The sequence below is a fragment of the Passer montanus genome, unplaced genomic scaffold, assembly GCF_014805655.1.
Source record: "Passer montanus isolate IOZ18808 unplaced genomic scaffold, ASM1480565v1 scaffold27, whole genome shotgun sequence".
Taxonomy (NCBI): Eukaryota; Metazoa; Chordata; class Aves; order Passeriformes; family Passeridae; genus Passer; species Passer montanus.
Window position 1 is genome coordinate 10,367,240 of NW_024367372.1, and position 13,688 is coordinate 10,380,927.

General features: G+C 37.3%; 1 protein-coding gene across 5 annotated transcripts in view; it reads right to left on the reverse strand.

Moving 5' to 3' along the window:
* DGLUCY (D-glutamate cyclase) overlaps positions 1–13,688 on the reverse strand; it is a 49,262-nt gene that overhangs the window by 5,310 nt on the left and 30,264 nt on the right. For 4 of the 5 annotated variants that reach the window (XM_039712673.1, XM_039712674.1, XM_039712676.1 and 1 more), the window contains 6 exons: positions 12,713–12,835; positions 10,085–10,276; positions 7,811–8,071; positions 7,263–7,362; positions 5,499–5,647; positions 548–667 (listed from right to left, as the gene is read on the reverse strand). In XM_039712673.1, the coding sequence (XP_039568607.1) occupies positions 548–667; positions 5,499–5,647; positions 7,263–7,362; positions 7,811–8,071; positions 10,085–10,276; positions 12,713–12,835 (945 nt within the window). The remainder of the gene's footprint in view (positions 1–547; positions 668–5,498; positions 5,648–7,262; positions 7,363–7,810; positions 8,072–10,084; positions 10,277–12,712; positions 12,836–13,688) is intronic. The other variant, XM_039712678.1, reaches the window with a different exon arrangement.

The window sequence follows — 13,688 nt, forward strand, 5'->3', positions numbered from 1 at the left end:
CTTTGTAAAGGGGCAATGTGACTAATTTATGCCTGATAGGGGCACACTCTAAATAGAAGTTTATCAATTACACTGAAAATTTGTATGTGCACAGGCATTTTAATTCCCACACAGATCACTTCTGCAGTCTTCCTTATTAACATTTGTAATTGAGTGTCCTGCTCTAGTGAAAGGCCTCCTGCCCCTGGGAGGGGGAGTAGGAACTAGATGATTTTCAAGGTCCCTTCCAACCCAAACCATTCTAGGATTCTATGGTTCTACTATTTTATATAATGTGTGGTCTTTCAAAAATACTCAGGATTTTCCCAAATATTTCCAATTAAGTGCACTTTGTTCGTGGAACATTCTCAATTTTCAGTCAGTTCTTCTGAAGCAACACGCGCTTAACGCTTCAGAAAATGTACAGAGATAATAATACAGAGATAGATCAATTTGCTGAGAATGACTTGGAAAGAGCCAATAAAAATTACTTGGAAAGACAAATGTTTCCTTGTCAGTTCTATTCTCAAATATCAGCTACTGTCCCACCCCACCAAAAATCCCTTACCAGCTACAACAGTAAAATCAGCTTCAACATCACAAGCTATAACATCTCCATTTTTTATGTGCTTCTTTACAGCATCTTTTACTTTGCCCATTCCTAGTTCATTTCCTCCATCTCCAATACCTTTATGAAAGAGAAAAAGACAAAATGAGTATGAGCACAGCATATAACTGACAATCCCTTTAGGAAACATCCCATTTCTTCCCCACAGTTGCTGTGATAGTTCATAGCTGCATATGAGATGGTTTATCATCTTTCATCCACAGCACCTAGGAACAGAAGACTACAAATGAAATAGCTGAAAGCATCATCTATTACATGCCAACCTCTAAGTTTATCATGCAATGTACACTGTACACTGTGTGCACACAAAAGAAATCAAAGTTATCAAGTGGTTGTGAACTGCAGACAGAATCAAGACAGTGAACTTTGCTTCTGGAAGGATTTGCATGAGTGTTCTACATAATGTGTTATCACAAGTACATCAACACAAATAAAGAAGATAGAAAATTAAACCCAAATCCACCTGAGAAATCAGCCAACAATCCTATGATAAAGAAAGCATAGAAAGCTTTGGATTGCTTGTTACAAGCTTTAAAAAAACAGAATAGAAAGAACAAGTATTGCAGGAAGACAAGCAAAAGTATACATAAGGATTTGGGCAGAAGCAGGCCTGACTGCACTGCCCATCTGTTTGACACAAATCACTGACGTGCTGCAGTACACAAAGAGCACAGCCCTATATACTATTACTGTTCTCATTTTTCACAGTCACCAAAAAAATAGCTAGTCTTTATTAATTTTAATTTTCTTATATACTGGATGTGGTACCTTGATTTTTGTTGCACAAATAGAAATACTGTGTATTTGACTTAGTGTTTTTAGTGAAATCAGTGGGATCTCTGCAATTTCAGGAAAATTCTAGGCAACCCGGTATTTAGGACATAAAGTTGTCAGATATCATTTAGATACAGGAGATGAGGGTAACATATAAACTAGCAGTTTACAAAAGCTGGATAGTACCTCTAGTCTCTTACCAATATATTAAAAATATTGAAATAATTTATTATTTATCATTATTAATAAATTATTATTGTTATTTAGTTGGAAATTAAAATGTCTCTTTCATCTGTTAGTCTGAATGGCATCTTTTTCAATTTGAAGATTTTATAGAAAAATCTCTGACCATGTCTGTGAAACAGAACAGTGAAGAGCTCCAAGTCCTCACTGGGATGTATCAGATTTGAATTCAAAATGTGACTGTGCTCTAATGCATAGTATGTGTTACAGAGGAGAAATTACAATATTTATAATTTACACTTCAAGGCCTGAAAACTGGTAATTTTAACACTTTTAGTAACTGCATAAATATCTCATGTGTCTGTAGCAAATTTCTTCTTTAAGTGAAATGCAAAGTTATTTCTCAGCAGCAATTTTTATTTGATTCCTTAAGTCTATCCAGTCAAGTAGGGTGTAACTGAGTGACACACAGCTTACATAAAAGGATTTGCCATGGAACAGCTACTCTTTTTTGTCTGCTTTAATAATCTACTCACATTTATTTCACCATTGGGAGTTAATGGTGCTTTTGAAAATCTCTTTATTGGCAGTACTTTTCAAACAGGTATTGATATAATCTGGTGCTTCTATCCTTATATAGAAATATGGATGTTCTACTGCTTTGTAAGAATCACACAGAATGTTCTGCTTTTTCTTATACTCAAAATTAAAATTTTTGCTCTTAACATTCTTTAACAGGGCTGAGATGAATTCTTGTCCCATGAAATTAACCAACAGTTTCTTTAACTGAAATATATCCATTGCTCAGGGCTTTTTCTATCTGCCCTGCTTTGCTTTTCCTGTCTTTGTGGGAGTCCTGCCACCAGGATGGCTGCACAAGGAGTAGATCTATTGCTGTGGATGGATCCCATTTGTGTGACACTGGGAGGAAAAGAACACCCCACTGAAAAGTCTCCTCTCCCATCTGTTTTCTTCTTCCTCCATACATTTCAGGAGAACTGTATTTTACTGCAGATCTCCAGAGTGAAATTCACCTGTGCACACTCAGCCATCCACCCCTGAGCCAGCCAGCTATGCTGCTTTTAAAGTCAGCAGAAAGAAACACTCCCTTCACACATTCAGTTCATCTCACCCCAAGGCAGACATCTCAAATATAGATGTCTGAAAATAGGCAAGATGAATCCTCTTCTAAAGGCCCCATTTCTTTCCAGGCAAAGGAAAAATAGTTCTGCTGGATCCTTCATACAAGTTCCCACTGACTACATTGTTTTCTGAAACTACATTCATGAAATATGCAGGAGATGTCAGTCTTCTGAGCTAAAAATCTTCTGTATGAAAGGAAAATGTGTGACCCCATTTTTTCATGCAGTAATTTGGAAAGCTTTTAATTAGCTCCTATATAAATAGAATATAGCTATGTCAATTGTATGACAGCTGAAAAAAATAATACGTGGTTCCAGTAACATTTCTTAATCTTTTATTTCAGACATATGTGGAAAATGAGTCCCTTCCAAACTCACCCTTTCATGTCTTCTTACTCTGTGAATTCCTCAAGGCTGCTCCTCACTCCCTGAGTTTTTAGCATGTCAGTACCCATACAATTGCAGGTATTGCTCATGCTTTGTCTGTGGTCAAACTACCAGATCAGATTTTTAAAAAAAAACCCACAGATCTTGTTCTAAATGCAACACTTGACAGCAATTAATCAGCATGTAACAAATGTTCTAACATTTCCCCTCTCCACCTACTGACACAGTGCTTCTTGCCACGGAGCACACTATATAAAGAATTTCTGTAGGCTGAAAACTTGATCTTTCTGGTATTCTAGCCTATAAGGTTATTCAAGTACTCCACCCTAATTCTGTGCAATATTTTCATTTATTGTGGAACTAGTCATATGCCTCCAAATTCCTACTGACCATAAAGAAAGTTGAAGACAGCCCCACCAGAAAAAAAATTATCCTCATCAGTAGCAACACGTTGCTATCAGTAATGAGACAAACACAAAGGCCACAGTGGCCAAGTTAAACTACACTTGGCAGAAACACATTGAAAAACCCAACATCCAGCCCAAGAAATTGCTACCCAATTAAAATAACAGACAGAAAAAAATAATGTGATAAACAAAACAAGAAATGTTAACTAGGTAACAGACAATGTAAGAAACAATTACATTGCTTTCTTATAGACTCCCAGTTAGTTCTCCAGAGCAGAAAATCCACTTACACAAATGCCATGGGAGAGCAGAGCAGATCCCTTCACTGTCCTTTAAAGCCTCTGACTTGTTAAGCCATTTTCTATGCAGAAATCTCTTTAGATAAAGTTCACAGCAGTTATTCACAATCTGAATAACTGCTTTTCTTCTTTTTCACAAGCCTGTGGTATTTTTTATTAATGACATTTCATAGTATATTTGAATATTTAGACAATGTTTGAAACAAACTACATTCTGCTGAATAGATTCAAATTCTCAGCTGGCAGAACAATTCAAACTCCAACAAATTAATATACTCTGAGCTGCTGTGGGAGATATTTGAAGAGATTAGGGTATTTTTACTAAAGGAATCAGGTTGTGATGTTATGTAAGTAGCTGGAGAGATCAAATTCTTGTAACAACAACCTAAAATCAGGGATAGGAGTTGAAACTAACAGCAGCAGATGAAGCTCTGAGGCATTTGCTAGACATCTTTACAAAACAGAGCTTTTCCTATATAATACTTATTCAATCTTTGTCCTCTGTTGAGATTGCCAAGACAGTGCCATCTAGAGTGCTTCCTTTTGAATGTTGGAAGGTACATCTTTTGAATAGAAAAAAAACCCAAATTAGATCTAAATACAAAGTATTTTAAATTTTATAATAATAACTAATATCAGTGAAGTCCTCTGCTACACAGCTTTTAAATGATACCAAGAGAGTGAAATTAGATCATGCATTATCTCTGCAGAAGCTCTCTAAATTTTGTGGAAACATTTGAAAAACAACAAAACTGAGCAGCCAAAGTTCCCGTGCTTTTGGTAATACATAGGAGTGAGTCCACTATAAGAAGAAAAAAAGCTAAATCAGCAGATGTGTTCTGAAGTGACAGAAATCAGTCTGGCATGGGTACTTATTTCTAATTTGATTTTAATATTTATAGAGATTATATATCTCCAAAACTCTCATTTGGGCCACATATGATAGCAGGAAGCATTTGATTGTACAAGGATGTTATACAATGGTCTATGGCATATTTTTTCCAAACCAGATATAAATAGGTTTTCAAGAAAATAAAGTTTGTTGCCTAAAGAGAGAAGCAGCAAGTTGACAAAAGCATTCTCATTCAAAGTATTAGCAAAGGCCAATGTGTTTTGGTGGGAAGGACAAGCATTCCTCTCAAGGTTCTTACTGTACACACGGATTTTGCTGGAGAAGGCAGGATTTTAACAGATGCAAATATGTAATCCCTGCCTAAAGGAATGTACTGCTAAAGACAATAGAAACAAAGATTCTATCCAGACTGCTGTTTTAACTTAGGTGCAACAATCATAAAACCAATATTTTAAAAAGGAATGTTACCATCCAACAACCATTTATGTTCTATGTTGCCTTCAACACAAAAAATACAGAATAAAGTCACTACCAAAAACTGCACTTAGAGTGTATGTACTTAGACTTATGCATAGGTAATACATCTGGGCTTGCTTTTTTGGTTTTTTTTTGTCCTTAAATAACTTTGAAATAAAATATTTTCTCTTTTTTTTTGGCTGTGAGAATCCTTCAATAGAAACTTGTAATTTTTCTCCAGCAACGGTGCCCTCAAATCCAATCCCAACAAACACCTGCAGCCTGAAAGCAGCCACTCAGCACCTGCCTCCTGCTCCCCTCCACTACCAGTAAGAGTTCCTGCTCTGTGCTTCTCTTGCTTCTGAGAACAACACACAAACTCACACTTACCTGTTGTTGTGATTCCTGGAATGGTCTGTGCAGCTAAAAATAGTTCATCTATGGGATCCACGAGATGTTTAATGTTCACTTTCCTGGCATTGTAGTAATTGCCATCAGCAGCCATCCCAGCACGCTCTATTGCCACCAGGTGATCAAATCTGATTAGAGGTGAGTGAAAAGACAGAGGGAAGAAGTCAAAGCTGTGATTTTCACATGAAAAATACTTCTGTTGACTGCTTGTGCTTGGTTCTACTTTTTGACCATCTGGGATTCAAGGTAAAACTTGGACACTGTTTTGTTATTTCTCAATGTAGTTGTCTATGGGGTTTTTTTCCAAAGGTTAGCTTAGGTATTTTTTAATGGCTTTAGTGCAACTCCTCCAAATCACATTTGCTACCAAGAAATGGAGAAGTTCCTGCAATCCTCCTAGCCAGCAATCCTTTGGGTCAGCCATCTGGCCTGGCTCTGTTTCATGTTAAAACAGACAGTATCCTGTAAAATATTAGTTTCTGGAAGTGCATTCAAAGAAAGCAAAAAAAGTGGAAAATTAATGATCATCTAAATCCTTGTTAGTGCAAATATATTCTCTGCTTAAAGTGCATTGCTTGGCAAATATTCATCTGTTTCTAGTTAGGCAATGTTTGGATCTTTAGATTTGGAGGATTTATTTTTAAGTCCATGGCTGTTTTGCTGGTTATGAAAGTAGACAGATGTACTGCAGCTGTCCCACATTTTAAGTAGAGCTATAGTACTCAGTTCTGCACTGTAGGTTAGAATTGAGTTATTTTGCTTCTGTTTCTCTGATTTTACTCTTAAGAGGTTACTAATTCTGCTGAATTACTTAATGTTCTTGTGGGTGGGTATCTACAGTGATTCCAGAGACCTTTAGCAGGTTAGTTGCCTACTTTAAAAAAATATTTCAGCCTTTTGGGACTAAGGGACCAATTTAAATATAATCTGCCTGTACTTTAATTAAGCATAGCTATAAAAGAAATTTTTAAAACAACACATAAAAAATGAAGACAGTATCATGCATAATATTACAGTTCACACTAACCTATGGAAAGAAATGGGAATTCAATAAGTTAATGAAGGAAATACCAGGGTGAAAGATCTTTTTATTAAAGAATGCAAACTGCGGGCAACTATATTAAAATACTTTACAAGGAAAGATCAATAAAAATGAGCAATGTATGCCTACTTCAAGGAAATATAAGTTGCATGCTAAGTAATGAAATGAGATACAGCTACTTAGCAAATTCTCCAGTGCATTTACCCTAATCACACCATTACAAACACATGACATTTTATTAAGTCAGATCAGATTCCCTAGCTGTCAGACTAGAGCTAAAGCTCTAGAAAATACACACTTTACATAGCACACTTTTCTTAGCTCTTTCACTGACTTTGATATAATAATTTTTGATCTTCTCACTGATTTAAAAATTGGTAAAATAATATATAGTGTGTGATATATATTTATACAATAACAGCTGAAAATATTTTAGACATTTTTTGAAGGAAAAGGACTATTGATATATTAAGAATTGTTTCTTTTTTGTACTCCAGAAGTACATAATTGCAGAGTAATGTGGAATTCTGTACTCTGTGTATGCTCCAATAACAGTGTTTGGCTTCCAAGTTGGTTCTGTACATTCAAAGTCTTAAGGATTTACTTGCAGCCATTGTGCCTTCTTAGACCATGGTCCTTATTTTTATTATAATTTTGCATAGTAGAGATGTGACCCATTCTCAAAAACTGAATACACATACCTAGGTCTTCCAGGATTCCCATTCTCACACAAAAACATTAAAGCTGAATTGGCACTTTCCCTTTGATAACTCAATAGAGGGATGGGGTTCTTCAGGATTCCTACAGGAAAGCAAAATGAAATTCAGATACTACTTTTTTTTTTTTAATAATGTATCTTTGAGTAACTTTAAAAAAAAAGCAAAATTGCTAGAACAGTAAGAATTCAAGTGAGATACATATGTTCTTGATGAGATATCCCTATACTTGTTTAGATGTAAACGCTGTTAAATGGGACCTTGAAGTAGAAAGCAGATCTACAAGAATAACAGACATCCAGAATTTATCACAAGCAACCCATCCAGAATTGGTACCTAGATATGTACACATTAACTTGTTGCCAGCTAGGTTAACAAAATGTCATTGCAACAACGATGAGCAGAGCTTAGAGGATGAATTCTGATTCATTCTCTGGGGAAAAAAATGTCCCGTACTAAGTGACAGATTAAAACTGAAGCAAACCTGTGCTCAAATAAGCAAGATAAAAAACTGAAAAACCCATGTCTCTTACCCAGTTGAACAGCTTCTTCAATAATCTTGTTATTCAGCTCCATGGCTCGCTGGTCTGTAACCATGGCAACCCGCTTCCCCAGGGCCTGCAGCATGGCCGCGATGGCGAGGGCTCCCGGCGGGCCGTCGTTCTCCTCGGGCGGCTGGTGGCTCCAGTGGGTGGGAAATCCCGTGGTGAGGAGCACGGAGCCCGCGTGCGACAGGGCCAGGCAGGCCCCCAGCAGCTCACCCTGGCGCCGCAGGTGCCCTATACCCCGCTGGCCTAGACAAGAGGTTTTAAAGAGAGCAGGACGCTTCAGTGGATTGCTCTCCTTCTGAAGTTTCCCTCTGGGTGAAAAGTACATACTTCAGTGACATAAAATGGGTTCAAAACAAAAGAGAGAAAAACCTGTTCTCAAGGCAGGAATTGGGGTAATTTCCTCAGGAAATTTAAGAAGATCTAGGATATGAGTAATTAAGACAATGAGCTGTGCTTCCAGGTTAAGAATTGCAGCTTTTGAAAATTATTATACCTAGCATTTCTAGGTATAAGCATAAATAGCTTTTTCTGAGAGCTTATTGCATATTGTTTTCTTTCCTTAGGCCCTCTGTTTTGCCTTGACAGTCCTGCTAGACCATGCTTAGCTACTGAAGCTAGATTGCAACTCAAGCATCCCAGACCTTACAGAGGTTCTGATGCAGACTTCAGATGTATGAACCGATCCTTTGTCTCTATTTAACTCCATCCCCTTCGGGAAGAGCTAATTCCCAAATAAATTTCACTTAATGGAATTATTGACCTCAGAAGTGAGGTTTCAGAGATACTGTAAGTTTCCTGGGGACTTCATAAACTCAGTTAATACAGTGGTATCTACATGACTACCAGAAGTTCTTGTAACACTTCATGTAGCAGAGAACCACGTTATCAGACCTTGAGAAATAGGTGAATATTAACAGAAGTCTCTTCTCATGGGTCAGTCCCTAAATAGGCAACACTATTATCTGGGTATGGCTTTCATTGTTCAAACACTTCCTATCCCATGTTCCTTTCCCATCACTTGGAAAAAGTACACAGCTCAGTTCTTTCAATTTGCTAGTACTCAAGAAAAACATGAGTACCAGCATGATGGGCTTATAGAGGTAAGTCTTCACTGGTGTTTTCCAGTCTACTCATAGATTCATCCTTCTTGCTCCCCTGACCCCCACATTTTCCTCTTTTTGTCCTCAATTTCCCCTTTGGCATTTCTCCCTCTGTTCTTCCTAAATAATACACAGGCAATACACAGATAATGGACAGAGAAAAAAGTTCAGAAAACTTAAAGTTAACATAAGCAGAATACAAGTCTCTGAGAAGTGGGGTATATTAACTGAGACAAAGTACTGTACTCTCCTTTAGCAATAAAATGAGCTAACTTTTAAGTTAGGTCCTGTATTTCTGCAGAGCATGGCATCATGCCAAGCCAGCTCCAGAGAGTGGGAAAGGAGAGGCCTTGTGAGTAAAAATAAACAGACCCAAATGTATGCACACAGCCCAAACCCAGAGCTTGGGAGTGCTGGGCGTAAGCTGTTTTCCACTACTGCCTACAGAGGATTTCAGAAAATTTATGGCACACTGAGCTCAGACTTTACAGCAGCCAGAGGGGACTAACTCAGTGTGTATTTTAGGAATGGCTGCACTACTCAGTGTGCCTTTACTTCCCTCTCTTCCTTGCACACCCGGGCAGCCTCACCACTCAACCTTCTGTGGTGACCTGGTCACTTTGGTCCATCATACAACACTTCCGTGGTGGGTATGTCAGCAGAAGTTAATATAATTCCACCCGTCAGAGAGTAGTGTTTGAAAAACACATGCAGCTACTGGAATTCTCTGGTAGGACCACAGTAGTCATGAATATATGTAAAGAAATGTGCTATTTACTCCATAGTGAATACCCATGTAGCTGTTACCAGCAAGCTGAGGTGCCCTGTACTTCACATACCAATTTCAGTTTTACTCAGTAACAGTTCTTATTCCCTGTGGACTCTCCAGTGTGCTTCTGTGTACTCTGGGAGCATATAGTCATCAAGATCAGATATTCCATTGTCCACAATGAATGATTTTGGCCAGACTCTGATATTAACTACAGTAACAGAAAATATAAGACATAGTTATATAAACTCACTGTATTCCATAAAGAATTCTTAAAATCCCCTTTAGAGTCTTACTGTGTTTTTGAATTTAAAATATCTAAAAAGGCAGATAGGTGCTATCTACCCCATAACAAATCCATAAAAGGGAGACAGTTTTTGTTTATACCTGGATCTATTCCAATTAGGGTCTCTAGGGTCTTTATCTTTTGGGCTGCTTCTGCTGACACAATGCTGAAATGCAGTGGATCTTGAGAGATGCAGTGGACCTGTGGGACTCCTCCTGAGGATCTGACATTACTTTTCTCTAGGTTGGTAATGAACGTGCAGTCAGGAGAATGAGTAAAAGCTAACGGAGCTCCTAAAATGAATGAAAAGTCTTCAGTTAAATATTATTATTGCAATGTAACAAATTACAGAGATTATAAAATTTCAAAAAGCTACTTAATATAACAACAGAGTCCTTGCCTGATGACACACACAAAAACAGGTGATATTTTAAGTTACATTGGAGCAATTAATATATTTTGAGAAAGAAATGTACACATGTACCTCTGAAATGTTTTTCACTTTTAAAAAGCTCATGTGAGTAGTTGAGATCAGTTTTTTCCACAATGTCGTCTTTTGTCTAAACTTGAGGCAACCTAAGAATGGAACTCTGGTGCCTTTCCAAAAGGTCTATTGTGATGGCATTTGTCTTCCCAAGTCACCATGTCCTGTGATGGGGACCTGGTCTCGTGCAAATGCCTGAACACTTGCCTGCCCATGGGAAGAAGTGAATTACTTCCCTATTTTTCTCTGTTTGCATGCATGGCTTTTGCTTTCCTTACAAAACTGTCTTTATCTCAATGCATGAGTTTTCCAGTTTTTACTCTCCCAGTTCTCTCCCTGGTCCTGCTGGCTGGGGTTAAACCATGGCAATTTAAACTGGCAAGGAATAGTAACAGAAGTGGATCAGTAAACATTAGCAAAGGAAATATGAGTAGCCTCTAAAACACTGAAGAAAAATAAGCTTAAGGAGTAATGACAGAAGTGGACCATTAGCAAAGGAAATATGAGTAGCCTCTAAAACCCTGGAGAAAATAAGCTTCCTTAGACCTGACAGCACAGTAGCCTCCTAAACCGAAAATACTTCCTCCCTTTTTACTGACTCTGAAAGTCTGAATCTAGGTAACACTTGAATTGGCAAAATTGGTACTGAAGAAAAATAAGCTTCTTTAGACCTGACAGCACAGTAGCCTCCTAAGCTGAAAATATTTCCTGTCTTTTTACTGACTCTGAAAGTCTGAATCTAGGTAACACTTGATTTGGCAAAATTGGTACATTGTTAGGTAAATCATAACTGGTATACTTAAACAAGCAAAACTTTGTTAGGACGGTGAAAATGGAGAAGGTATTTCTTTACTAAGTACATAATTGCTTGATTTGAGCTACAGCTGTTGGGACTCTATGGCTAGCAGCTTAAAGCACCTGGTGAACATGGTTGTTGAGGTTTACCATACCTCACCAAACCCTGTGAGCAGACGGGTTTTTTGTGACAAGCCTGCAGGTTCATCTAAGCATGGGTACTGGTGGTGTGGCAGATTTTAAATGTCCTAGTTGAGAAAGTAGCACAGCAAAATAAAAACTATCCAGAAGCTTCCTGGTATCTACTAATAACAACTGGTTTTATTATAAAAAATATAGAAATAAACAAAAGTGAAAGTCTTCCAGGCAAGGAAGTCTTCCTGCAAGGGCAGGATAGACAGCCACTTGTGCAACAGATTAGAGAGATATTGGCAAATTTTCCCTCTCTTTTCCCTACAACAAGGATGCATGAGGAAGATGAAAATAGGTTTGCTGAAGAACCCAGGAAAGAGTAGGATTTTCAGCATGGATTTGGGACTGGAGAAAAGAGAAAGTATGCAAGAAAGCAAAAAGACTCTTAGAGCTGAACATACTAGAGCAGGTGTTGACAGAAGTTCAGGTAAACATCTATAAGAAACCACAAGGATCCTGCAAGGAGAGAAGGACAAAGCACATAACCTCCCAGGGGTCTCCCAAATATATTGCCTATTATTTTTAGGATTCTTTTTCAGTAAGAACAAAAATACAGTATTTCATTTCACACTAGTGACTTAGAGAAGTATATAACATTGTTATTATGGTTTTGTTGCATTTTCTTGCCCTTCGTGCTCATATGTGCATAAATGACTTCACACAGTGCAGAAAAACTGTACAGAAGAAAAAGTTTCACTTATGTAAAGTGTGTCACATTTACTTAATTTTGAAGAAAACTAAAAGCTCAACATTCTCCATGAGACACTTCAGAACCCTTTTCCATGTCAATCAATTTGCTAGCTCTTGACAACATTTTGGAAAGATTTCTGGCTTCTCTCTTTTTATTCCTTTTTTTTTCCCCCTGTTTTTCCTTTACTATTGCTTTACTTCAATGTAGTACAAAATAATATTTTAAAAGGAAGAAGCTTAAAAATTAATGCCGTTAAACTTGTTTTTTATAATGCTAAAAAAGATGTTTTGATGCTGCCAGAGCTGTATATTTAAATGTTTAAAATACACAAAAGTGGTGAAATTTCAGTAGGAATTTTCTTTAAAGTAGACTTGTATTTCACAGCAAAAACTCTCCTGCCAAAGGCTTTTTGTTGTTTGCGGTGTTTGGTGTTTTTAATCTTCCCCTAAAATCAAGCCTGCTAATCAGCCAATTCAGTATCCTTTTAAAAAAAGTAAAATAAAACAGAGAGAGAGAGAGAAAAGAGATTGAGGGATAATTTAAAGAGAGTGTCTAAGCAGCACATACGGCAGTTGATAATTGCTTCTACTCCTGTTACTCCTGAGGCCCAAAACACTGGAATGTCACCAGGGTGAAGGTGAACGGGATCTCCATAGTCTGGTTTAGAAAGATCTTGTATTCCCAGCAGACCTGGAATAGATAAAAATGAAATAATGAGTGATTCTGATTAAGCAGTAATACTGCAAAGCTGGGGGTGTGGACCCCAAACATCATTCAACGACACAGAGTTAAGAGTTCAAGAGTGTCAAGTCCCCCTAAAGTGGAACATTTAGTTTGCCTTTGAGTGCACATCCTCAGAGACTGAACTGACTTGATTTCCCTTTTTTTGTACTCAATAACACCAGTAAAAAATGTATTTACCTTATTTCTGCAACAAAATGCAGTTTAGACATCTATGCTGAGTTTCCAAGATAACATAAATCTTCTGGATCAACAGAAGAATTCTATTCATGGCACTGGCAAACAAGAATAAATGATTGCAATGCAAAATGAGTTCTTTCTAGAACACATTTTCCACTGTGTTAACTTTAGCTAGAGAAATGATCAATCTCTCTTTTCCACTCTGTCTTAGATAAATACATCTCACTCTTAGCTGCCTTTCATTAAATTTTCTTTTGCTTTATTCTAACACCTACTTGTAATAATCTGGGTCATTCTAAGCACTTGCTATCTTCCCTTGGTTTTAAATTCTTCAGATGCTTTAATATACCACTCTCTTTTCTGAAATTAGTTTATATAATCTGTATATATGTTAATTTGCTTTTTTGTAATGACTTATTACTAGTTTGTCAGGCTTAAGTACTCAGATATATTACTCAAGTACATTACTGGAATGTCGTGTTAACCAATGACATCTCCTTCCATGCCCTGCAATGTGATCCTTCTGTGTATGTAGCCCATGACTACCAAACTTCTGACAGCAGGGGGGAAATCATTGCAATCTATCTTCATATTACAGGTGTTTGTTTGGTTTTGTTCCTTT